The sequence below is a fragment of the Lissotriton helveticus genome, chromosome 1_1 (assembly GCF_964261635.1).
Source record: "Lissotriton helveticus chromosome 1_1, aLisHel1.1, whole genome shotgun sequence".
In the NCBI taxonomy this organism is placed as follows: Eukaryota; Metazoa; Chordata; class Amphibia; order Caudata; family Salamandridae; genus Lissotriton; species Lissotriton helveticus.
The window spans coordinates 1,082,923,122-1,082,949,488 of NC_136057.1; the positions used below are offsets into that span (position 1 = coordinate 1,082,923,122).

Sequence of the window (26,367 nt, forward strand, 5' to 3'; positions counted from 1 at the left end):
GGGTAAGCCGCCCGATGACTGTGCGTCCTATAGACCCATTTCGCTTTTAAATGTGGAGGTGAAGCTCCTTGCAACGATCTTAGCTCTTCGCCTGAGGAGAGTGATCACGGGACTGGTGCATCTTGACCAAACAAGTTTCCTTCCGGACAGGGCGACCAGATACAACCTCCGGCGGACACATAATTGGCTAATGGAGGTATGCAATAGGAGAGACCCACACCTATTTCTATCCCTCGATGCAGAAAAGGCGTTCAACGCCGTCCATTGGCCCTTTTTAGAGGGGGTACTGATCCGATTCGGCTTTGGGCCCAAATATAGGAAATGGGTGAGACTGCTCTACTCCGATCCCAGGGCGAGGGTCAGGGTTAATGGAGTGTTGTAGGAGGACTTACCCATACGGAGGGGCACCAGGCAAGGGTGCCCCTTGTCCCCGTTATTGTTCGCACTAACCATAGAGGTGATGGCTTGTGCAGTCAGACAGATTGTGGAGATTAGGGGGTTTCGTCTAGGCCGGGCCGACACTGTAGAGGAAAAAATATCCCTCTATGCGGATGATGTCCTTTTGTACGTCATGCACCCGGGCACTACAATTCCGGCATTGTTCGCGGAATTAGCTTGCTATGGTGCCCGAGCTGGGTACCAGATAAACTGGCATAAATCAATTCTCTATGACCCCCAAGGGGGGAGGCGTGGCCCAATCTCCCGGGGAGGCTGCAGACGACAGGAGAGGGTTTTGTGTATCTAGGGATCTTTGTGACGAAAGACAGTACCCTGTCCTACGCCAGGAATATCAGGCGAATATTGACTAACTTTGCAGAGGATGCGGCCCGGTGGAGGCTGCTTCCGCTTACAATGCTGGGCCGAGCAGCCATGTTTAAAATGATATAGCTTCCGCGATTTTTATATGCCTTCCAAAATTAATACTTCCCCCTCCGGCGACGGGTCTTCCAGGACATCCATGCGGAATTGAGGGCCTTCCTATGGTTGGGAAAACAGCCTCGGGTAGCGCTGACAACCTTACAGAGACACCAATATGACGGGGGAATATCGCTGTCCAACATAGAAGCATACTATTGGGCGGAACACTTGGCGCCTATAAATGAGTGGATATATGACCCGGCCTCACATCCCACTTATGCGTCAGAACGACACAACATGGAGAAGCACACATGCCTACATTACCTATACGGGGGCAAGGGGAGAGACAGACTGCTTCCTGCCACAAGAGTCACGTTGGGGGTCTGGACAAGGGCAACGAAGGTCATAGGGTGGGATCGTAAACCGACAAAGCAAACCCCAATATGGAAATGTGCCTTGTTGAAGGAGCCGAGTAAGTTAAAGGGTTTCCAGAGTTGGGATGCTATTGGAATCTCAACACTATGTGATGTGATGAAGAGGGGGGAATTGCAGTCCTTCGCAGCACTAAGGAATGAATATGGGTTTCACTGCATGCAATATTTTAAATACACGCAGCTGAGACATGCCTGGAGGGCGGAGGGGGTTTTGACAGAGGCGCACTCGGAGTATGCTCCATTGGAAGGCCGTCTTATACAAGAGCAGATCCCCAATAGGGCGGTGTCTGTGACGTACAGAACCCTGATGAATAACTTGCCGGATGGACTAGGGAAACTCAGGGCCATCTGGGAACGAGAGGTGGGGGAAATGGATGAAGTGGATTGGGGTACGGTCTTGATGCAACCGAGGGAAGTAGCAATTAAATCTCGTTTAAGGCTTATCCAACACAATGTACTTCACAGGACCTACTTTGATAGAGTCCGACTGCATAGAATAGGGAGGGCTACTGACCCATGCTGCCTGCGTTGTGACCATGAGGGGGGGGGGACTTCTTTCACACTCTCTGGTCCTGCCCGAACATACAGGTTTTTGGGGGGGAGATACTAAGAGAGCTGGGAGCGGTGTTGGAAATTACACTGCAGTCCGACCCTAAACTGGTCCTCCTTGGCATGATGAACGATGTAGACTTAACCCGTCCGCTGTTGACTTTCCTGGTGCTGGCCTTGGGGGTTGCTAAGAGAGACGTGGCCAGGAAATGGGGGGCCTCAGAGCTACCAAAGCTAGCGGAATGCCGGAGAGGTATGGATTTATATATGGCAGCTGAAAGAGTCACGTGTAAGGCGAGGGGATGCCCGAAAAAGTTTGGAAGGGTATGGGGCAAGTGGCGCCGATATCATGGACTGGATGGTGGACTCTGAACTGAGCGAAAGGGGCAGGCTCTTGGTCTCAAAAGCTGGGAAGAGGGTGGTGCGTTGCGGAAATGTCTTTAAATGGGCTAGGGTGGGAGAGGTGATTGTATCAGCGGTTTTAGAAGATTGTGTCAGGGGTTCAAGGTTGGTGAAGGGAGGGCGGGGGGCTGAAGGGAGAGGTATGAGGAGTAATGATGACATGCTTGTTATGTGGTTGCAGAATGGAAAAGTTGATAAACACATTAAAAAAATAAATGCACTCAAAGTGCATCATCCATTCATCAGGTGTTACCAGGGTTTCTATTTTCGTCAGTGATGTGTTCTTGAAAAAGGGATGGTTTACAGTTTTCCAAAATAATATGGAGTCACGTGCCTCAGCAGCTTGGATCAATTTTTTCTGCGCCCTCTCTTGAATTTCTATTTTTCTTGTATTTAGGGTATATTTATATTTTTCTGTACTATAAAAATCATTTCACTATCCCGAGGCATAACTTGTAGGGCTGTTTTTAGTTCCTTATTTATCTTTGAGCACTGCTGATCGAACCATCTGGGATTATTGTCACTATTTTTCTTGTTTTTCATTTTTAGATTTATTTATTTATTTATTTTTAGAGTTTTATATAGCGCGAACTTGAACCGATTAGGTTATCAGAGCGCTTTACATAGCACCAGTTCCGTTACATGTTATCAAAGCACTTTACATAGAATCAGTTACGTTACATAAGGAACACATTTCTTTTTGTTCTAGTGAATAGGGTTATCTCTTCACACGGGGGAAGGGATACACCTGGCTATACTTAGGATTACATGCGTTATAAAACAGGTACAACAGAAAAAAATTGCAAATGTACAAGAGATAGTCACACAAGGAGAAGGTGCAAAAGGATACACTCTAGGCATATACTAGTGATATCTCTATCTACTTAGGGAGGGGATACACATGGATATACTCTAAGAGTCACATAGGAATGTTAGAGAGCAAAGCGGACTCCTGCATAAACTAGTGATTAGAGTTATCTCTATATATATAGGGAAGGGGTAAAACTGGATATACTCTAAAAATCACATAGGAATGGAAAAGAAAAAAGCGGACTACTGCATGTTCAAGTGATTAGAGTTATCTCTATATACATAGAGAAGGGATACACATGGATATACTCTAACAGTCTCATAGGCGACTAGTCGTTAGAGTTATCTCTATATACATAGTGAAGGGATACACATGGATATACTCTAAAAGTCACATTGAGACTAGACATTAGAGTTATCTCTATATACATAGGAAGGGATATGACCGGAAATACTCTAATGGTCACATAGGAGTGGTAGAAAATACAAAGGTCTACTGCATACACTAGTGATTAGAGTTATCTCTATATACATAGGGAGGGGATATGACTGAATAATCTCTAAATCACATAGGAATGGTATATGGTGCCAGGTCTAAAGCAAATACCATTAATTAGAGTTATTACAATAAGTCAAAGAGCAGAGTTCCATAAGTGTGGATGCTGTCACAGCACAAAGGGAGGGTGGGAGGGATGCAAGGGTATGGAGAGAAGGGGAAGCACAAAAGGGAGGAAACATTTGAGGATCATCCACGGGGAAAAGGGTTAAGGCCGAGGGCATGGTAGGAGGGCTAGAGTCCAGAGAAACTGTCCGAAAACAGCAGCCAAGTGTCGGTCAGGACAGAACAAAAGTCAATAAGTCCAGGAGAGAAGGTGGGAGCCCAGGTGAGAGATGACGCTGGAGGCCAGCCGCAGGCACGTCGCCATCTAGGAGAGCTTGTAGTCATCCGGCACGGTGGGCGTCAGAGAGCGCAAGGTGGTGAAGGTGTTGTTGCGATCACGCGTTGGCCGTGAGGCGCTGCCATGGCAGCCGGTGGGTTGTGTGTGGATACAACCACCCTGGAAGATGTGTGGCCTCCGGGAGCCATGAGCAGCACATTCAGAGCACTGGAGCCATTGGTGCCATGCTGCAGGGGGGGGAGGGGGGAGTGATCCAGGAGATCCGACTCATGTTGCAGGACCACAGGGCAAAACGGAAGTGGCAGAGGCCCTCAAAGCGGTAGATCACCAGGAATTTTGGCCGTGATGTTATGAAAGGCCCCTCCAGTATCTATGTTTACTGAATATCTTTCCAGGACAGTGTTAAATGTCTTTTTGATTTTTCCCTATTACATTTTCCATAAACACCCGATCATTTCCATAACACACGACCATTTAATAGAAATTCAGTTTCCTCCTTATATTTTAATGTCTACGTCAGCTACCCGCCCCCCTATCTTGTTGGGGCAGACTTAGCTTCACGATCAGGAATAATGGGTGGTGGTCGCTGAAAGAGCTTGCCTGAATACAAATAAATTCCACTAAACCCTTACAGTTCCACAATACTATGGCGTGATCAATATTCGAAGAGGATCTCGCTCCTTCATATGTTTGAGTAATAGTCTCTCCATTATGTTCACCCGGCTCCATGATTTCTAGATTATATTTATATATTACAGAATTATTGCTCCACCATATGGGTTATGTGGAAAATGAACGACTGGGTCACCATATTGATCACTGTGACCACATTGTTCTCTGGTTAAAATTTTACACTTTTCACAATTAAAATCACCAGCCCAAATAAGTAAATAATCGCTCCCTGTAAAAAGACATCTAACTCTTCTTCTAATGTCAGAATTACCCGGTGTCTTGTGCTATCAAAGACATTGTTATAGAAGTTTATTACTATTATACACTGTTTCCCCTTGGAACGAAAACATAAAAACTGAAAAAACTGTGATGTGGTATGGACTTTCCCTAAGGTTAGTGGTGAGGTTACTGAGATTAAGGCCACTTGGGGCCATATGTAGGAAACCTAATTGCGCTCGCAAATGCTGAAAATCGCAGAATTTCAGCATGTGCGATCGCAATTAGGGCAGTTGTGATTCCTTATTTTGCTATTGCATTTAAGGAATCGCAAATTACGATTCCTTAAATGCAATGTAGGAAGTACCCAAGTTGTATGACTTTTGGCTTAAAGAATCGCAAAATACCACCAACTTCAGGTTGGTGGTATTTTGCGATTTCTTTGAAAAATGCACTTTTTGGCATTTTTCAAAGTGCCGTGTGGGTCACATACATGCCCTTAGTAATTTACTCTTACTGAGCGGAAAGGTAATGGGGTCCCCCAAATAGGCCTAAGAGACCTTCCTTAGTTTATAATACATAGGTCCTATATAGGGAGGGTGTTAAAACTAGGCACTATAAGACCTGTTTTCACCATCATTGTAATATGATTTCTCCTTTTGTATTTTATGGAATTGTACCAATGCTGACCATATTATTTTAATCATCATATGTCTGCTAATGTAACACTGATGCTAGCTGGTTGGGGTTTTTCTAGGTACTGAGGTGAGTTTCTGGTACACCACAATTCACTGATGTCCTGGGTCTCTGTGCACAGTTCTGTGTATGAGCAGGATCCTTGCAACATGGCTCCACCAACGATCGTGGTCTTATTGTGAGACTCTTGAGTAGTGCTTGTATCAGTCCACGACCCCCTCACTATTGATTCCGGTTGACAGTGGTGACGGATAAATCTACCTATAGCTACATAGGACTTTTCAAGCTTGATAATATAAAACGATTTTCTGTTGAATTACTACCCAGTTGTGCTTTTTAGATTGCATTGTGCTTATCTATCACTGTGTCGTTATGGCTGCGGTGGATATCCCAGTACACAGCCGGCTGGCTGTGCGTAATAATTTGCAGGATTTCCTATACTCTTTGGAAGGACAGGCAGTGGTTTTTGTTGTATCTGCTGACGCAGCGTACCCGTTTAAGCTCTTTTACTCATGAATCACGTTTCCTGCGGTCGATGCTGGTACTGGTAATTTTCACACTTACACTCCATCTGCCATGCCTGCAGAGTACGCTCCATATATGACACAGAAAGTTCCGCTTTCTGTTTGGCAGCATGCCGTTTGGTTTAATGGCGCCCTCCCACACGTAATAACGGCGGACAGACAAGGACCGTTGTCGATTGCAGGCGCTTCTTGACCTGTTTTAGCTGCTTATACCCCGCATCCTAATGTGCCGCGGTTGACAGCTTCCGAATTGAGACCCCTTTATAACTCTGCTGTGACAGTGATAAGGGGTCTGGTTCATTATATTTCCCGCAACTTCCCGGGTGGGGCCTCGGGTGGTGCGGCGCATCCAGTTGGAGCGAACGGGCTACAGCTTAGTCCCGTTATGGTTAATGTTCAAAACATGTTAGCTGTTTTTCGACATGTTCGTGTAACGCTTTCTAGACACAACATTTTGGCAGCTGTGAGCCAAGTACGATTTTGGCGCCCTTATTATTCCACACTTGCCATGATTTCACACACTTGGAAGCTTTCCGTTTCCAGGGATGCAGAGAGCTTATGCTGATTCAGATGTAATTTACTCTTACTGAGCGGAAAGGTAATGTGGTCCCCCAAACAAGCCTAAGAGACCTTCTTTAGTTTATAAAAATACATAGTTCCTATATAGGAAAGGTGTTAAAACTAGGAGCTATAAGACCTGTTTTCACCATCATTGTAATATGATTTCTCCTTTTGTAACAAAGGGTGAGGCTCACAGAAGACTTTGCCGAGCTGAGGGGGTCACACCCACCAGGCTGTGAATTTTTCAGCCTGGCAAATTTCTTTTCAGAGAGCCAGACCCCTGCACATTTAGCACATGTGCGGCACTTGGATGCCTGACCCCAAAATGAAAAGAGTTTTTCAACTGCTCTTAGCTCAGCCTGACAGACACTGTTCATGTGTCGGAAATAGGTGGAGGGGCGTCAGCCTTACCATTGGGCCAGTGCTGCCCAACTCAGGAAAATGAGTCACCAGCAGTCACAAAAATAAAGCAAGGGCTTGCATCAGCTAAGAAAAATATAAAACCTCTACTGAAAGAGTACTCCTCCAAAACTTAAACATAGAGGAGATTTCATTGGTAGCAAATTTGTCTCATGTAGCTTTTGAAAGTCTCACAATATATTGCGGCCTTCATATCAACCACACTATTTATCGATTTGGATATATACTTAATAGAATCATTATATTCATTCTTGCAATGGAGCTTCCAATAACACAGCATTTAGACCACAATTTAAAAAAAGGAAAGGACCCTTCCAGAAATCTTTAGTGATCGTTTAGACCTAAGCGGGAAATGTCCGTCATCCGACAGGAGCAGTAATAGCTACAGCCTCTGCTTACACCACAGCCGATGACCCACTTTTTTTCAAAGATGCACGCGCTCTGGGTGCACCTTTTTTATTGAAAGTGCTCTCAAGGAAAGTGCAGGAGCAATTTCTCCAAAATATCATGGCCGGAAATAATAAAGTCAATTCTCCTGATACACAGGAAATGTTCTCCTTGCATGTGGCGGCCACAGATGATGTTTCTTTTCAGCCATGCATGGCAGTCCCAGGAAAGAAAAAAATGCATGCCAGAAATCGTACATAAACAGAATTGAAAGGAAATTAAATGAAATACCAGTATTTCTAAATCATGAACAATTACCCCTAAGGGTGTCAAGGCGCTGAGGGCCGTCGGAAAGATTAAGCAAACTAGGATAGGCCCTCTAATGTACATAAACTGGTTGCCCTGTGGTGGGTAGAATGCTGGTCAAAAGGCTCCCAAGGGCAGAGCCAGCAGAAGTTCTAAGGTCAAATACCTGGTGATTCTCCCACCTTTATGTTAGGCGGAGTACCATAGGTTTGGTAGGGTGGAGACCCCAACCAATTTACAGTAGGGACTCCCCCTCACCAAACTCTAAAAAAAAACTTTAATGGTCTAGGTGAATTCCTTTAAATACCCATCACAAATTAAAAAGAACTGTTAAAAGTATTGCAATGTGTAGTAAACATTGCTTTCAATAAAGCAAAACAATCAAGTAATAAAAATTGAATTCCACCACTTTACTCACATTGATGCTTTTTGAAAGCTGTGTTGCAGCTTGATGGAAATATCATAGTCTAATTACCTTGGTGGTGGCTTCCGTGAACGCCTTTTTTGCCTCGTCACAATGTGGAGAATCAGCCATGCGTTCAAGCTGGTTCAGTTCATCAATCTTGCACAAGGCACGACGAGCAAACACCTAAAAAAAGTTTTAAAATTAAAATATATTTCTTCTCGCTACATATAAATAGGCAATTGGAATATTTAGATGTGCCAAGTACAGTATCCGCACATATCCATGTATTTTGACTGTTTAATCATGTATAATCAATTACTTTACAATTTGTTTATTTAGAGATTTCTTTAAATGTAGTTTATTTACACAAACCATGTCCATGTAAACAAAAAAACTACACAAGACAAAATATTTTTACAACAGAGTTTAAAAAAAATAAAAACTTATCAATAAAACCAAAATTTCGCTACCTGTGAGAGAGGCTGGCTTTAATTTCAGTTGTCAAAAACCCTGTTGTCCCCAATTAGAAGCCTCCATTAATCGACACGGGCCACACCAAGACCTATTATCACCTGTTCGTTAATTTTGAGGACAGAAACAATATCTTAAACATAGGAAAAGGAACCCTGGAATATGAAGCAGTGTGGATCTCAATATTACCAGACTATATTAACAAAGTCCAATGTCAGCAGAAATTTTTCGAGGAGGTGAAGAAGAAAATGAAAGCAGCATGCATATGATATATGCTAATAAATCCAGCGAAAATTGATATGTGAGGTGACAACAAAATGCTTGGTTTGATAAATGCTCCTGAAATGTGGCCACCCTGAAACACAGGCGCCTTCTCTTGCGGGTAGATTGATTGCACACGGTTGCATAGGCAAGGGAGATGGATATGTTGACAGGCAATTATATAATGCAAAAATAACACCACTGACAATGTATGCTCTGCTCTATTGTCTAAAAGCTTTATTAACCTAGGTGTCCACGTCCTATTGGTGGGTATTAAAACCTACTAGTCTCGAAATTCTGCTATCCATCCTGTTACTGAGTGGCTGCGGGGGAACGGCGAAAGTGAGCGAAGGCTGTTGCCGTTTTTCCGAGGGCCCTGCCAGCCTCCCAACTGGAGATATCGCCGAGCTGCTTCGGCGGCCGCTCCTGGACATTGAGCTGAAACCCGGACTGACCCGCTAAGATGGCGCCTGCTGGAGCTCCGTGACCCGATCGAGCCGGGGCAATGCTGACGACTGCCTTGTAACACACAGATGCCTATAGCCATTGGCCCCTCTCACAGGGCTTTCCTTTGGCCGCCTGGGCTTTGCCCCACCGCTCTGCTGTGGAGGATGCTCAGGTGAGACACGCCGCGCATTTCCCGCATTGGTCTGTGGCGAGCTGACGGTGCCTGCTTCTGACTCGTCCTCGCCCTGGGTCGGTCGAGGGTGTCTCATCCTGTTGTGCCTCCGTTACCGGCTGCCCTGAACTGCACCGGTGACCTGAGACCCTGTTTCGTTTTGCGGACCTTGCCGACTTAACCCCGTGCTTTCCCGGCAGAGGGACGGAAATGGATGGCGCTGTTCCAACGAGGGAAGGCTATGCTATGACCCATAAATGTGCCATCCGGGAAGCTTCTGATCGGTGTGCCGGGGGGCGAGCTGCACATTACGCTGTGGATGAAGTGGAACCATCGCCCGAGCCGACCCGCGGCTCTGTTATGTTAGCGCTTGCCGACCTGAGGGCTGCGTGGTGTGAAAGCTCCTGTTTGCTGGGCAGGATGCTTGACGATGTGATACTCTCAGTGGCGCTTATACCACCGTCTTCTTCCCCACGCAGTACTGATCTGCCTTCATTGGGCTCCAACTGTGCTACGATGTTACCGCCCGAACACATGGGGGATGTTTCTTTTGGCGACGCTACACTGTTTCCCTTCTTGCTGGATATCAAGACTTCAACCGGGGCAGTGCAACCATGGTTTACAGAGCCGTCAGTGCAGCGACTGTCTTTCCTGCAGATTTGTTACCCGCAGGCTCCGTTACTTTTGTATCTTACTCTGGAATGCCTGTCTGCCCTGATTTTGATACTCCCTGGAGACAGTGAGACTGAATGCGCTTGGCGGAATCCGTTTTGCCCTTTGATAACTCGATTCTGCCGAGGGCGGCCATCTTGCTCCTTTGTTCTATCTGTGGTGGGCTCTGTCCGGGAGCCATGGCTGGGCGGGCATTTACGATCGGGCCAGGGCTAGGAGTCTCTATGTTCTGGACTGTGTTGGACTGTCTGGTGGAGTCTCGGACTTTGGCGCTTCCTCCACACGTGCTACAGTAATATCCCTTCCCATCTTGTTTTGTAATTCAATTTTATAGTGATTATTCACGTATGGGGTGGAAGACTACACTGATGGCTGGGGAGTTCCGGGGACATTGGACTTGGCCCTCCTCCGGTAATAATAGATCTATCCTTGCTGGGGACTGGGGTTGAAATGTTGTACGTACTGGCTGCATGTATCATATGTATGGTGTAGATTGTTTCCCCCGTCTGTCTTTATTATTGCTAGGGGTAGATCTGCTTTACAATCATGGCATCCTTCGAGATATTGTGACCTTTGTCAATGGCACAGTCGGCACCATATACTGGCTACCCTGATAAATCGCGGGCTATCGGCTCCGCCGCATTCTTTTTGGTTCCTGTCTCCTGATCATGGAAGTGTAATGTGACGTGGGGGCTGTTTGTTTAGGGTGGCGTCCATCTTGCTCTCCTTTGTCTGCGTCCTCATTAAGGCGGCCATTTTGTCCCTTTGTTCCGACTGGGGCGGGCTTCTGCTGGGCGTCATGGTGTAGTGGTCGCTCGCGACCTGATTAGCGCTGGAGATCTCCGGGGGTTCACCTTTGTTAGACTAGCTGGTACGACTTTGAACTCTGCCGCCTCTCTGGCGTATGTAATGGTTGTAGCTCCCCACAATTGTTCTGCTAATGATGTCTATCCTGGTATATTCTCACATGGGGTGGGACTGTGCGTATCCTGCTATTGCCCGTATGGACGGGGTGATCATTCCGGTACTGACTTGGGGACCCGGATGTATCTGATTCAATTCTCCTTTTGGTAGTGTACTTCTCGATATTATTGTTCATTCGGTAAGGGGGCTATACATGGCTGGGGGACCGGGAATCTTGTTAGTGTTAGGGCTCCTCCCCCGTTTCCGTTTCCTTTCCTTTCTCTTTTGGGAGTGGTAGAATAGCTTGTTCTTTTCTTCCTCCCGATACTTCAAGTGTGAACATCTTATTTTCTTATCTTTTCTTCTTTCTCTTCTCTTCTGATTCTATATTTCGGGTTCTTTACTGGGCGACAGGCACTTTGCCGGGGGGGGGTAGGCCGTAGCCTCCGGATTGTTGCAGGGTGGGGGGGTAGATATAGTTTTCCTCTTTTAGTTTCTATGGGCCTTATTTCTCTAATTTCTGCGCTTTCTTGCTTTGGTTTCTGTTCTGGGTCTGCAATAGGGGTTAGTAGGGAGTGGGCGGCGCTGAGGGTGGTGCGTAAAAGTGAACTGCAGCTACTGTTGTTTTGTATGGTACTGCCATATTGACGAAATGTTCTTCCCAATGTTGTTCTTATTGATGCCGCCTGCTCATGTTATGAAGCTAATGTCCGGACTCAGTTCTTCTTGACTCTATTCTTTACTGATTTATATTTCAATCGAACTTTAGAAATTTAACCTTCAATGCTCCTTCTCCTTGGCGGCATAACTCCATTCGATGTAACTGTTACTAATTGATGCTATCTTGCCTGATGCCGCTGTAGAACCGCATTGCTCGCACCTGTGCTTAAAAGTCCCGTGGCCGGCCTGATGGTTGTAGGCCCGTATTTGTTCTCTTTTCGTGCACAATAAAGGTTTTAAAAAAAAAAAAAAAAAACCTACTAGTCTCACAATAATTCAAAGACTCCATATGACCCTAGTCTTTTAGTTGTATGCTGTTTTGACAGATTACAGAGACTTATTAAGATATATATTCATTTGGGAATGTGGTATAGGTAAAGCATGGTAAATTACTGATTTTTGTTTCCTTGAAAAGAAGCAAATTCGATATGGCAATATACATAATTGGTTATACTTCAGTTTTAGGTATATACTATGTAAAAGTGAAATTTGAAATAATAGGAATACCTTATATTTGTGATTAATGGACGACCTAGTTATATCATTGGTACAATTAGCTTGAGCTTATTTTAAAAGCTAGAATAAGAAATGAACACACTTAATCTATACCTGTGGAAAATAGGCACAGTTGATAAACAGACAATACATATTGTGTATTACCAAACAAAGCAAATACTATGCATTTCATATTGCATCACATAATTGTGAAAACAGGTCGACGGTCTTTTCAGCCACCATGCATTTGTGATGCCTTCTTCAGGACTAAAAAGTGGTTGCGTAAACCTGTTTGATGACATGTAACGTGGGGATTTGTGAAACAAAGCGGGCACTATGACTTGAGTGGTTAAGGTATGTTAGAAGTGGGATTTCTGGTTGGCTAAGGCTTGCGCCAAAGCCAGGCAGAAACCACCACTCTAGTCAGGGCAAGGAAGTCACCCGCCAAAGATAACCCCTGCTCACCCCCTTGGTAGCTTGGCACGAGCAGTCAGGCTTATCTCGGAGGCAATGTGTAAAGCATTTGCGCACGCACCCCCAGCAACAACATCCCAGACCCCCCACAAAAGGAACTCCACACAAGATTATATAAAAATAGCCTTTGTATTATCAGAACACATCAGAATCACAGGATGTACATTGTGCCATAGGCACGGGCAGAATTTACAGGGGATTATGTACATATAGGACAGGGCCACATGGACCACTGTCAGGAATAAGCACTTGGTGGAATAAGCACTTGGTAGAACTAGCACTTAGAACATAGAACAAGCAGAGCTTCACAAATGATGCATAAAAACATATTCAGAGGTATAGGCTAGAAGCTTTACACATGAGGCATGAAAACCCAGTTAGAGGTATAGGCTAGAAGCTTTGCACATGATGCATAAAAACACATTCAGCGGTGTAGGTAAAACACATGATGCACAAGAACACATTCAGCGGTGTAGGTAACACATGATGCCTAAGAACACATTCAGCGGTGTAGGGAAGACACATGACGCATAAAAACACATTCAGCGGTGTAGGTAACACATGATGCATAAGAACACATTCAGCGGTGTAGGGAAGACACATGACGCATAAAACACATTCAGCGGTGTAGGTAAAACACATGATGCATAAAACACATTCAGCGGTGTAGGTAAGACACATGACACATAAACACATTCAGCGGTGTAGGTAAGACACATGACGCATAAAACACATTCAGCGGTGTCAGAACACAAGGTGCGCAAAACATACTACACACAGTACATTTCCTAACACCCAAAGCATAACCGCACATAAATCACATTAGTGCAGAAATCACAGTTAGTACATAAATAGCACTGAGGTCCAGGTTGCGCCACTGCGCCAAAACCTAAACGTAGCAGCTGCCCACTACTTGCTGGCAGCTGGGGAAAAGAACAGGGCCTAAACGCTGCAGCTGGCACTAAGTGCTGCGCAGCTGGGGAAGGCCAGGGTAGGGATGAAGGAGTGTGACTCACTCCTAAGTCCAGAAGAACACATGTCCCTAAAAGAAAGAAACCTAAACGGTGCAGCTGCCCACTACTTGCTGGGCAGCTGGGAATCAGCATAACTGCGACAGGGCCCTCACTGGCCCTTTAGAACACATCTGCGCCAAAACGTTGGAGCCATCTGGCTCTGGGAAGGCATTTTTGCGCCTTTTGGAGACCTCTAGGCTCTGAAACAATACATGGGCCCTCTGGAGCACTCTGGCTCCTCCAAGAAACAAATGCCGCCAACGGTGGAGCCCTCTGGCTCTGGGCACTGGTGGGGCCTGGAACTGTCCCTGGGCCTCTCTGGCCCTACAAATCACCGGTCTAATTTTGGGGCGGCCCACTGCCATCCAGGGCCGCCCTAGATGCACCCCTGCCTACTGGGTAGTGCCCTGGTGCCAACACACGCCCCTACGGAGCCCCCCCCAGCCCGTTCACTCACCAGTCTGCTTCTTCTTTGGCGGGGCTCCTCCGGGCAGGCAGCAGGGCACCTTCTGTGTTCGCGGTGGGGGCAGGCACCGGCAATGTGCCTCGCGCCCCCTCCGCTCTTAACCACTGCTGGCTAGCGCCTGCGGGGCTCTCCCTCAGCATTGGGAGCCCCGCACGGGCCGGTGCCAGCAGCGCTCGCTCTTAACCCGGGCTCTCTTCAGGCGGCGGTGTCTCTGTCTTCAGTGCGGGGCTCTCCCAGCCTCACGGGAGCCCCGCGCTCACTTCCGGCGGCACTTCTCCTGCTTCCGTCCGCGAGCCCCGCCCACAGTCAGGCGGGCCGCAGTTCACGGCGGCAGTGATCCTCCTAGGGCACTAATTGAGGGGTAGGCTCCCTCGTAACGCCAAATAAACCATAGAAGCGGGGTGGGCACCCGTTAGGACGCTATAAACGGGGTGGCACCCGTAACTGATAATAAGCACAGGTAGACGCAGGGTGGCACCTGCGCACTCGGGGGCACAAAGGGCAGGAGCGCTTCCCTCCTTGGGAAAACGACAGCACTCTGCCCAGAAATTAAAAATAAAGCGCTCACAAGGCGCTGGGGGCACAGACCCCCAAGCTCCCCAAGGACATGACCCCTACGGCAAAAAAAAAAAGGGTCCAAAGAAGTCCTGGAGCATCAAGATGGAGCACAGCAGCTACAAGTAAAGGAAAGTCCTCCAGGGGCTGGACAGGGCCCAGGGAGGCACGCCTTCCCCTGGGCTCAAGCAGCAGCACACCCCTGGTAGTTTCAAGTTGGCAAACAAGAACATTTTCATGGGGTCACAGCCCCTCTTTTATATAGAGAATCCTTTGTCTACAAAGGTGCAGGCAAGGGGCGAACCAGATACAACTGGTTCCTGAGCACTTTGTTTTGCTCAGCCCCTCTGCCTATTCTCAGGATGGGTCAGTGACATCAGACTCACCACAGGGGGCGGAGCCAGCATTGTGTGGGGAAAGCCCAGCCCTATTCAGGTCCCAGGTGCACTCCTCCCTCAAATCACTCATGCAGATCTCCCATTCACCACCGGGGCAGACCCATCCTGACTCCTGGAGCCAGGCTCACCAGCCAGCTCCAGCCAATCACAAGCCAGCACATTCACGGCACAGGCACACCAACTTCTAGAAGTGGCACTTCCACACTAGACACACTAACGCCGCACACATCATCGCGCATCATTTAATCACACGAGTCCGCACATACCAAACTCGCACCTGCACTCCCCACGCACCAGGAACTACCAGGGACACATACATTCCCCATGCATTCCTATGGGAGGGCAGGCCAACCTTACCACACGCACGCAATTTACCCTGGGACACAGTGGTAAAGTGCGCAGAAACCAAAAACCACTAACACCAGGTCACAATTAAAAGCAAAAAGTTCAGGGGAAGTCCAACAAGGTACCTGAAAAAAATTACAGTACTCTATGAGAAGTTTGTGCAAACCGCAGCACATCATTAATTATGCATGCAAAATTCTACCTGTTGAGTCAGATTCTGGCCACTACTAAACTGAGCTTGACATTTTGGCCTGGAAAGTAAAGAACAACTGACACTGCTTTTAGGACTATATTTGTTGTGCCCAAGACAAACCAATTGAAACTGATTTGTTTCGTGGTCTTAATGAGAAAAAGTCAAATTCAGACATTGGCTCTATCGCCATGGCAAAAAGCATTGGCGACAGCCATTATCACTGTCTTGTCCCCCTCCTCACTTGAAGTAGGTTAGACTTGGCGCCTCCCACCATTCCGCTTACTTACTCCGGTCAACTTTTAGCCTAGAATATATGTACTATGGCTGGACCTGTCAAGGGATTACTTAGATGTATGAGGATGTCTTCTGGGTATAGAGATATGTTGTTCCCCATTCAAGTGGACCACAGACAACTAGTGATGTGGCTGTCTTGCCTGATCCGTCTTGCCAATGTCTCTTTCGCCATGGCAGATAGCTGCAGTGACAGCGTCTTGTTTTTACCTTCTTCTCTGACCTGCTTCATGAGATCCTCATATGATGGATGTGCTATGCCATGGATCATGAGCCCAATCCTTTTTGAATGAGTAATGGAAATAAATAGTCTTGGGCAATGTTATTAAATGCTTTTTCAGAATCTATCATTAGAAGTGGTTGTGGGTCTTTAAGTCTATGTCCGTGGGCTAATGAATTAAACATTTGTTGTATATTGTATTGAGTTTGCAATGTGAATATGAAGCGTCTCTCGTCTGGGTGGACCGAGTCTATGATCACCTTGTGAAAGATGATTAGCAAGGAATTTTGCGAGAATCTTTGCCTCCATATTAATCAATGGAATGGGCCTTTAGGAATCACATCTGTCTGGTGTCTGGTCAATTTTCTATACAACAACTATTTGTACTTTCCTATATCTGAAAAAAATTCTCCTTCCTCCATCACTTTTTTAGAAAGGTTGCACCATGGCTTTGTTATCTAAGTGGGAAAGCATTAAAAAATTGTCCCTGGAAATCACTTGCACCCCCTGTTTTGCCAGAGGAGAGTTTCTGGACAGCTTCTGCAATGTATTTAGTTGTGAGAGTGTGATCCAGTGTGGGCTTGTCAGTACCATAAATAAAGTTGTTGCACTGAGCATGGTTCTGAGGACCCGTAGTATGTAGAGAATTATTTTGGGATTTGTTAGACATGGCTTTCCCAGTGGGTTTAACCCCAGACTTTTTGCTTGTTGGCCTCCTGTTTTGGATCTTGTTTTTGTTGAATTTATGGCTCTGGGCACTTTACCACTGCTGATCAGTGCTAAAGTGCATATGCTCTCCCTGTAATTTGTGTTTATGGATTGGTGATTCCATGATTGGCATATATGATTTACTGGTAAGTCCTTAGTACAATGCACTGTGTGTGCCCAGTGCCTGTAAATCAAATGCTGCTAGTGGACATGCAGCACGGATTCCCCCACCCACATGAGCAGCCTGTAAATGTAACTCAGACCTGCGACTGCAGTGTTTGTGCGCAGTTTTGTACTGCCATGTCGACCTGGTATGTGCACCCACTTGCCATGCCCTAACCGTCTCTTTTCTAACATGTAAGACAGCCCTAAGGTAGGCCCAAGGTAGCCCCATGGGCAGGGTGCAGTGTATGTGAAAGGTAGGACATGTTCTGAGGTGTGACATGTGGTGATAGTGATATACAGTGTATTTCGTTTTTCACTATTGAAAGGCTATCTGTCCCACAGGATAGAATGGGAGTTTATTTACAACGTCTTATAAATATAACTTCCCATTAGGACAAGATAGAAAGATGTAGTTTAGTATGCCTGAACTCAGAATATAAAAATGCATCTTTTAGTAAAGAATTTTTTTATATTGTGTGCTTAAAAATACTACTTTTAAAAAGTGGGTATTTTCTTGCTTAGCCATTCTGTGTGCTTCTGCTGATTTGTGAATTGACTGGTTTTTGAGTGATAGGGGCTGGGGGTGTGCATTCTCTCAGACGGCCACTGGGGGGGGTTAATGTATGTCCTGCCTTTCCTGAATGAGTCAGGGCCGGGCTGAATAGATCTGGGCTGCATTTAGAGCAGGGGGAGGGAGAATAGGCCTGGTTTGCCTTACACAATGCTGTGTCCTCCTCCTGCCGGGAAGCTGCGCCAGAGAGGACAGAACTGGTTTGGGCTGGGCTGGGCAAAGAGCTTCTCTGCCACCAGAGAACAAAGGAATTTGTGCTATAAAAAGTGGGGCCCAGACCCCTGAACTTTAGATTACTTCTGGGATTCAAGAGGAACCTTTGCCAAGGAGAAGAGCTGGAAAATCTGAAGCAGACTGTCTGGGGTTGGCCTGTAGTGGCTGTTTCTGCAAAGGAAAGGACAAGTACTTTACTGTGTCCCCTGCTTGAGGAAGATCTCCAAGGGCTTGAAGTATGGCTTACCTCCTGTTCTGAAGTCTCAGGGTCACAAAGACTTTACCCCCAGTATGCCCTGAACTGCTTTGCTGGGAGTTCTGACCTGCAAATATGTGCCTGCCAGTGTACTAGGCCTCTGGAGGTTGTTTCTGGAGCTGGCAACTGCAAAAGACTAAAGAACTGTGAAAATCAACACATCCCCTGGTTCCAACGCATCCGCCGCATCGCCGCAGCCAAAGACTCGATCAGCGCCTGCCCACGGCTGAAGTATCTGCCTTGTGACAAGTCCTGTGCGCCAATCTCCGACGTCCGAGATCACTGCACCAACTCTGACACAGGCCCTGCTGTGTAAGAACCAACGCATCGAAGGGACGCGGCTGGAATCGTCACAGTGCATCCTGGATCTTCACGCATTGCATCGTCCTGGATCGTCATGCATCGCTTAGGGCGCCAGGTTTGTCGCATCGCTGGGGGACACAGTAAAAAAAACGACGCTTCACCTCCCCACGCAGTAAAAAAACAGACGCATCACCTCCTATCCAGTAATGAACCGACGCATCCCCTCCCCTGCGCAGCAGTAAGGAACTGACTCATCACCTTCCCTGTGAACATTTTTGCTTGTGTTTTTGACGCATCCAAGGTACTTTGTGTTGAAAGTATCACAACCACCATTTTCTATGAACAGAACTATTTCTACCTTTTAAAAGTCATATTTTGAGAACTGTATTGTGGTCTTGTTTGGTTTAGATAAAGATAACTAATTTTCCGGAACTGGTTTGGTGTCCATTTGTAGTGTTTTCACTGTATTACTGTATGTGTGAACAAATGCTTTACACACTGCCTCAGAGATAAGCCTGTCTGCTTGTGCCACGCTACCAAGGGCGGTGAGCAGGGGTTATTTTGGAAGTGTATTCCCCTTACCCTTGTGGAAAAGTAAATTTTGCCATGTTCTGTGTCCCTACGTGTTCCCCACCTTATGCTATATGTGCATGATTAATATGCATATGTATTCCCTTATGATCGATTAAAGACGCAATTCTAGTTGTGTCCAACTCTAATATACCAGTTTCCAGTTCTTGTGAAAGCTACGAGTATTAGGCCTATGTAAACCTACGTTGCCACGTTTTACAGTGTGCACGTTAATTCAGTAGAAGTCCCCGTTTCTAGGCCTCAAAAGGGCCCGGACACCAGATTCAGCTCCTGTCTCCTGAACCCTCGCTGAGGAGCGATACAGCCCCCACCTGTATCCCTGACCCTTCACTTACTTCATGCCTCACAGTGCCCGGCTCGGCCTGGCCCTGCCTGCCAGTCTGCCAAGAGTATGTTATGATTCTAGTTATCAGTCCAGCCCTCCTTCTCTGCATTCCTAAGCTACTGAATCGCATCAATAGTTTCCGTCATGGTCTAGCCTTTACGTCTCCGTGTAAGAGAAATACTGTATTAATGGTCATTTAATATTCCTCAACACACACTACATGTAGAATAATGCATGCACCAGTCTTAGTGTCTGTTAGCCTTTGCCCTGATAACTTTTGGATTCTATCAACATGTTCTCTAAACATCAGATACTAGATAGTGTTTAGATACATGTCGCTCTGACACTCCAGACTTTCGTCTCCTCTTCTAGTGCAGAAGTCATAGCCCCCAGCTTCTCCTAGTAACACGTCATTGCCAGTTTGCGCGCACCACTAGGTCAGAGGTCCCGGCTCCTTAGGTAGCCCCCTCCATGTTTCCGCCCCATTTATGACATATTCTGTTACGTTTACATCACATGTCTATGTACACGCCTCTTGTTACACCTACTTTCTGCCTTATCTTTCGCGACTGCTACAAACCCCACCCACTGCTACGCCTACTGTATGTACTGTAATGCAATTGTTTTAGTATATATACTTGTGTACTGTTATTAAAGTCAGCGCGCTCATTCCAGATCCTGCCCGACAGCTGTCGGGGCCCCCCTGCCAGGCTAGCCATTCCAGATCTTCCCCGTGCAGGTTGTCCTGTTCCTGTCCTTTATGCTGTATTAAAACCTGCAAACTCAAGTTACCTCGAATCTTGACTCTTATTTATTGAGCTATCTGTTATTATATATCTAGTCAAAAATAGAACAGGTATTTAATTATTTATTTACCACATAATGGCGCCCGAATAGGGACTTGCCCTTTCCCCACGCGCCGGAGAAGCCATGCCAGCCCCCTGAACCTCTGCAGCCATGACGGAACCATACCGTGCACGTGCAGATATTTCTGCTTCAAGTATCCCTCAGGCCCACGGAGGAGACGGAGGTTGCGGTCCAGCATCCAGACGAGGCGGTGGAGAAACGCGGCGAGTCCCGACCAGAGCCCAAGCCGAGAGTCCAAGGTCCGAGGTATCCGGAGGCCCACCCGTTACAGAAGTCCGAAGTTCGTCCGTCCGTCGTCGTTGCAGTCCAGTCCAGTCCGAGGCCTTCCGTTCTTGCTGCCCGGTGAGTACCGTTGCTGGGGTAGTATCTAGACAGGGTCAATTAATTTGTCTCTGGTCCGTGGGTTTGGGTACACAGATCCAACACGAAGTGTCCACCTAGGTGGATGCGGGTCCTGACGTGTCTCTGTATGAGACCGGTAAGTTTCGTAATTCTAGTAAGTTCTGTTCTCGAGAAATTCATGTATTCTGTTTTCAGTATTCCAGGTAGTATTCTGTCCGAACTGTTATTTTAAATGTCGTTCATGTATTTCAATGTCGTGGTATGAAAGTGGTGTATCTTCAGTAATTATCGTGTTCATTGTGTATTGTATTGTGTCTAGACTCCAGCCCAGTCATGCCTCTATTTTCCAAGTTACGTCAGTTAAAAACTAGAAAAGGTCTGTTAGAAGAGGCAGTTCCTGTCCCGTCTAGGGACAGTCCAGGTCATTTTATGTATCAAAAGCATGGCATAAGTGCCATATTGTATCTAGATTTGTGGGTGGAGTACACCAAACAGTTAGAAGAGAAATATAGATGGCCTGTATCAGGCACATGGGATGCCGAGTGCATCATGCGAGTAGAAGAAGCATTATGGAAAAAGAAAGCCAGACAGTCACAGAAAGATGCCATCGAGTTATGGCGCAAAGAATCCCATAAAAGAACCGAAAAAGAAATCAGGAAGTCAGAATTAAGTAGAGAATCCTCAGAAAGAGCCCAAGAAAGGGAATTAATCGAAATAGGTGAACGAGTTAAAGCCAAACAGTCAGACAGACAGAGGAATGCCCTTATTAAGGGTATGTACCCTCTTCTTGCCGAGGGCTTGCCAAAAGCAACCCCGGAGGCATCCAGTAATTTTCCGCCACCACTAGTTCCGACCAAGCTACGTCACAAACCGACCGCAGCTGATATTTTTCTCTCGTCCTACTTGGACGACACAGTCCCAGAATATGCAAATCTTGCTCCGCCAGCTCCTGTAAATAATGTAATTCCTGCTCCTCCAGCCACCGGGGCACCTGTGACAGCACCTGTTACGGTACCCCCGGTCCAGCCTACATTACAAGTTCCCGCTACACTGGTCACTCTGCCAACACGAAGGGTATCAGTCGACGATTCCAGTTTAGGGGCCGCGGGAGGAGGTCCTCCGGGAACCCCGCCGGCACACAAACGAGTAACATCAGTCGAGTTACATGAACGTGCGTTACAGCGTACGCCCAAACATCAGTCCGTTGCAGATATCAGACGAGCTCTTACCGAATGCCGTTATGATCCAGTCCCAGGTGATGATAGTATGGTTATATATTCATTGCGTGTAAGACGGGTGACCGAGTATTTGGACACCCTACCGAACATGAAAGAAGATCTAGACAGAATATATCGTTTCATTCGTACAGGAACAGATTCAGAAAGTATTGGAGAAGTCATGTCTCTAAGGAAAGCTGAGACCCAGATCATACTATTAAAGTTTCTAATTAATTGTTTAATAAGGGAACAAGATTATCCGACTAAAGATCAGACCGAAATGAAAGTTCTGACAAGGTGGAGTGATAATATAGCCGAGGGTAAACACAGGACACTCAGTAGTATATAGAGTATGTACAAGAAAATCCGTAAAGAAATAATAAGGTTACACGAGAAACGCAAAGCAGCACAAGTAAGCGAGAAAGAAAATGACTCTTCTACTGAAGAGGTAGACGACGAGAATCCTTCCAGAATAGCGTATGTAGGTAGAACTAGACTTTCCGACCGACATTCACGTCTAGACTACAAGAAAACTGTTCCTCTTCCAGCACCAGAACAAGGTTCTCTGGAGCAAGTATTTCAAGCTACCGATCACATTCTGAAATCACGAATCGGTTATAGTGAACTTAGTACTATGCATGAACAAGAACTAGCCCGATCAGCAGTCCGATGGGCTACTGATTCTACCACTTTTCCAGACGAAATAGTGGCACAAATGTTTCTGAAACTGCCCCCAGCCGAGCAGCGACTGGTGGGTATGTATATGATCCAGCACCTCATTACTCTGTATGAGGGTCAGCATTCCGATCCAGGTCCGTTACACGATGTCCTGAACGAGTTACTCCAGTATAAATGGAAAGGTTTAGGTACCGATTTAATTAGTGTCATTCTAAGAACAGCGCCATAAATATAGAACGTTTCTGAACCCGCATTTTGTTCATGTCTCACCTCCAGAAAGTAAATCGTTTTACATAGACAGACAGCATCCGTTACGAGAAGTACACCCAGTTAGGACACCAGCTGGTGAAATGCAACGAGTATTTGTTTACACCCCGATTACAAAGATGGAACTCTTAGAAATGAAAAAGTTAATTCCCTGTCACGACAAAGATCCAGCAGGGTTCCACCGTGAATTAAAAGACATGCTCCGTATGGGAGAATACACGTATCCAGATATAATTAAAATGTTAAAGGTTCTGTTGCCTGCGGGCACATATGAAAAACTTAAGGAAAAAGAATGGGAGGTGGGAGAGAAAAAGATAGATTGGGCAGCTCTAGAAGCTGAAGAAAATACACGTGTACCAGGTACCGGTCTAGGAGATAAATGTAAAGAATTACCCGAACTGTTAATACAAGTTTTGCCAAGATTACTAGCCACGAAAAAGGAAGACTGGGATGCAATCTCAGCCTGTAAACAGAAACCAGACGAAGATACTAGTGATTTTTATTCTAGGTTTGAGAAATGTTTTAGCATTAACAGTGGTCTCAAGACGAGTAGTGAGTCATACCCTCATCTTTTTGTTACTAAACTAGTCGAGAATTCAAGTCCACAAGTTAAAAACCGAGTTTTGAAAGTCGAAAGTACCTGGCAAGCTAATACTCCGTCCCAAATGTTACAGATGCTTCAGTATCACCAGAATAGAATCAGAGAAGAGCAAGATCATGAAAGGAAACGTATGAAAGACACGAAAATGAAAGTATTAGTTGCACAATCTGTTCCTCAAGACAGTCAGAAGAGGGGTCCGAATCAAGCCAGTCATCCTGCAGTTCCTGTTAAAGGGACCTGCAATTATTGTAAACAGCCAGGTCATTTTATAAACGAGTGTGCAGTTCTGAAACACAACATAGCTACCGGTAAGACTAAAGAAAGACCACGTCTGCCTAGACAAGAACAAGTTTCACAGACTTCTCAGTTACCACAGAATGCACCACAGACAGTTACAGCACCGCAGCCTATAGCTGCAACACAGCATGTTACACAGCAGATGTACCAGTATGCACAGTCCGAGTATCCAGAGTACCAGCAGTATTCATGAAACAGCCTAGAGAGGGAGGTAGGCTTGCCTCTCATCGAGATACCTGTAGATCAAGAGGGTCCCTATATTCACAGTCAAGTATTAGGGAAAGACAGAAAGTTTCTGATTGATACAGGGGCAAGTAGGACTACTATAAGTCATGACGAGGTTCCAGGGGCTCCGCTCTCAGGCTCTAGAAATGTTTCCCTTGGATTTTCAGGAAAGCCAATTGTAAACGAGATATCAAAGCCAGTTACTCTAGAAGTAGGTCCATTGTCCCGAACTACTGACCTGCTACTCACGAAATCATGTCCAGAAAATTTGTTAGGCATTAAGACACTGAAAGAATTAGGTGCAGTTATATGCTGCTCCCCAGAAGGAATACGTTTGTTTTTACGTGACTTTAAGGGTCACTATGTATTACGTGATTTTGATCCAAGATTACTGAATGTCCCGCAGCATCTATGGGCGCAAGGTCCAACTGATGTTGGTTTTATGCAGATCACACCCCACCGTGTGACTCTGAAACCAGGTGTAGTGTTACCACGAATCAGACAGTACAGATTGCCACCTGAGGCTGTAGCAGCCTTATCCAAAATTATTGACGAGCTCATTGCTCAAGGAGTGGTTGTAGAAACTGACTCCAATGTATGTAATTCTCCTATCATTCCAGTCATGAAACGTACTGATCCAAATGCACCTCCAGTATATCGATTAGTGATTGACCTTCGAGAACTCAATAAATGTATTATTCCCCAGTACCCAGTTGTTCCAGATATTTCTTCCCTATTAACAGCTATTGATTCTGAAGCTGTATTTTTTACTGTAATCGACCTCAAGAATGCATTTTTCAGTGTCCCCATTCATCCAGACAGCCAGTTCCTTTTCGGATTCTGTTTAAATGGAAGGAGCTATAAATTCACACGAGCTCCTCAAGGTTTCACAGAAAGTCCTAGCATTTATAGTCAAGCACTTAAGAGACAACTGGACAACATTCACATGCCAACTGACACTGCCCTGCTCCAGTATGTCGATGATCTACTGATCACAGCCCGTTCTGAACGTGCCTGCGAGCGAGCATCACTTACAGTTCTGTACTTCCTAGCCGAGATGGGGCACAAGGTGTCCCCTTCAAAGCTTCAATTCTGTGTCCAGCAAGTGATCTACTTAGGCCACTTACTGTCCAAGTGGGGTAGGCAGTTGACACCCGACCGTATCCAGTTAATAGCGAGTCTTCCTCAGCCCAAGACCCAGAAAGAGGTACGAGCTTTTATCGGCCTCACTTCTTATTGCCGACAATGGATTCCCCAGTATGCATTTCTAGCCAAGCCACTGATACAGTTAACGACACAGGAGGCAGCCGTATCGACTGTCCTCCCTTGGACATCTGAACATACACTTGCTTTTAATGAGTTAAAGAAAGCCTTATGCCAAGCTCCTGTTCTAGCAACACCGAACTACAGTAAGTCTTTCACGCTTTTTGTCACAGAACGTGATGGTACAGCCTTATCTGTTCTCACACAAGATCAAGCAGGACAATACAAGCCTTGTGCTTATTTTTCGAGCACACTAGATCCAGTGGCCCAGGCTCTGCCTGCGTGCCTCAAGTCAGTTGCAGCCACAGCACTAGCCATCAGACAAAGTGATTCCATAGTATTAGGACATTCCCTGACAGTACAAGTTCCACACTCCGTGGAAGTTCTTTTAAACCGAACACAGACTCAGCACTTGACAATCGCACGTTTAACAGGTTATGATTTGACACTGTTCCAGCCACACATAGAAATCAGACGCTGCAACGTTCTAAATCCTGCTACACTGTTACCGTCAGTTACTTCAAATCCTGCCACACATGACTGTGTGGAAGTAGTTAACACCATGACAAAGCCAAGACAAGACCTGACAGATATTCCACTACCAGATCCCGACCTGACACTTTATGTGGATGGTTCATGTATGAGAACAAGTACAGGAGAACTAGTCGCCGCTTATGCAGTGACTACTGACACTGAAGTTATAGAGACACACCGTATTGACACCCTGTCCGCTCAAGCAGCAGAGCTAGTCGCTCTGACCCAAGCCTGCATACGTGCCAAGAACCTGAAAGTTAATATTTACACAGATTCACGTTATGCATTCGGAGTCGTACACGACTTTGGAGTGCTCTGGCAGGAGAGAGGTTTCATGACTTCTCATGGAACCAAGATTCAGCATGGTCTCCTGATTCAAGCTCTGTTAGATGCAATACATTTACCGACAGCTATCGCTATCATGAAGTGCAAAGCACATACGAAAGTTACTGACATTATTTCCCAAGGTAATGATCTAGCAGATCAAACAGCCAAGCTTACAGCACAGACTCCAGACATTCCAGTTAACATGACACTGACACACACTCCAGGTCCGACTACATGTATGACAGTTAAGGACCCCACTCAAGATGTCATAGATATCCAGTCACATGCTACTTCCGATGAAATCAAGAAATGGTCCGAACAAGGAGGGGTCCAGACAGATCAGGGATGGTTGACGAAGGGAAAAGCCACATGGTTTCTCCC

At 46.1% G+C, this 26,367-nt stretch overlaps 1 protein-coding gene across 5 annotated transcripts in view; it reads right to left on the reverse strand.

Moving 5' to 3' along the window:
* CFAP54 (cilia and flagella associated protein 54) overlaps positions 1 to 26,367 on the reverse strand; it is a 2,603,731-nt gene that overhangs the window by 2,359,527 nt on the left and 217,837 nt on the right. For all 5 annotated transcript variants that reach the window (XR_013608312.1, XR_013608313.1, XM_078677994.1 and 2 more), the window contains exon 7: positions 8,210 to 8,323. Coding sequence is in view for 3 of the 5 variants with exons in the window: in XM_078677994.1 (XP_078534120.1) it covers positions 8,210 to 8,323 (114 nt within the window). In the remaining 2 variants the exon portion in view is untranslated. The remainder of the gene's footprint in view (positions 1 to 8,209; positions 8,324 to 26,367) is intronic.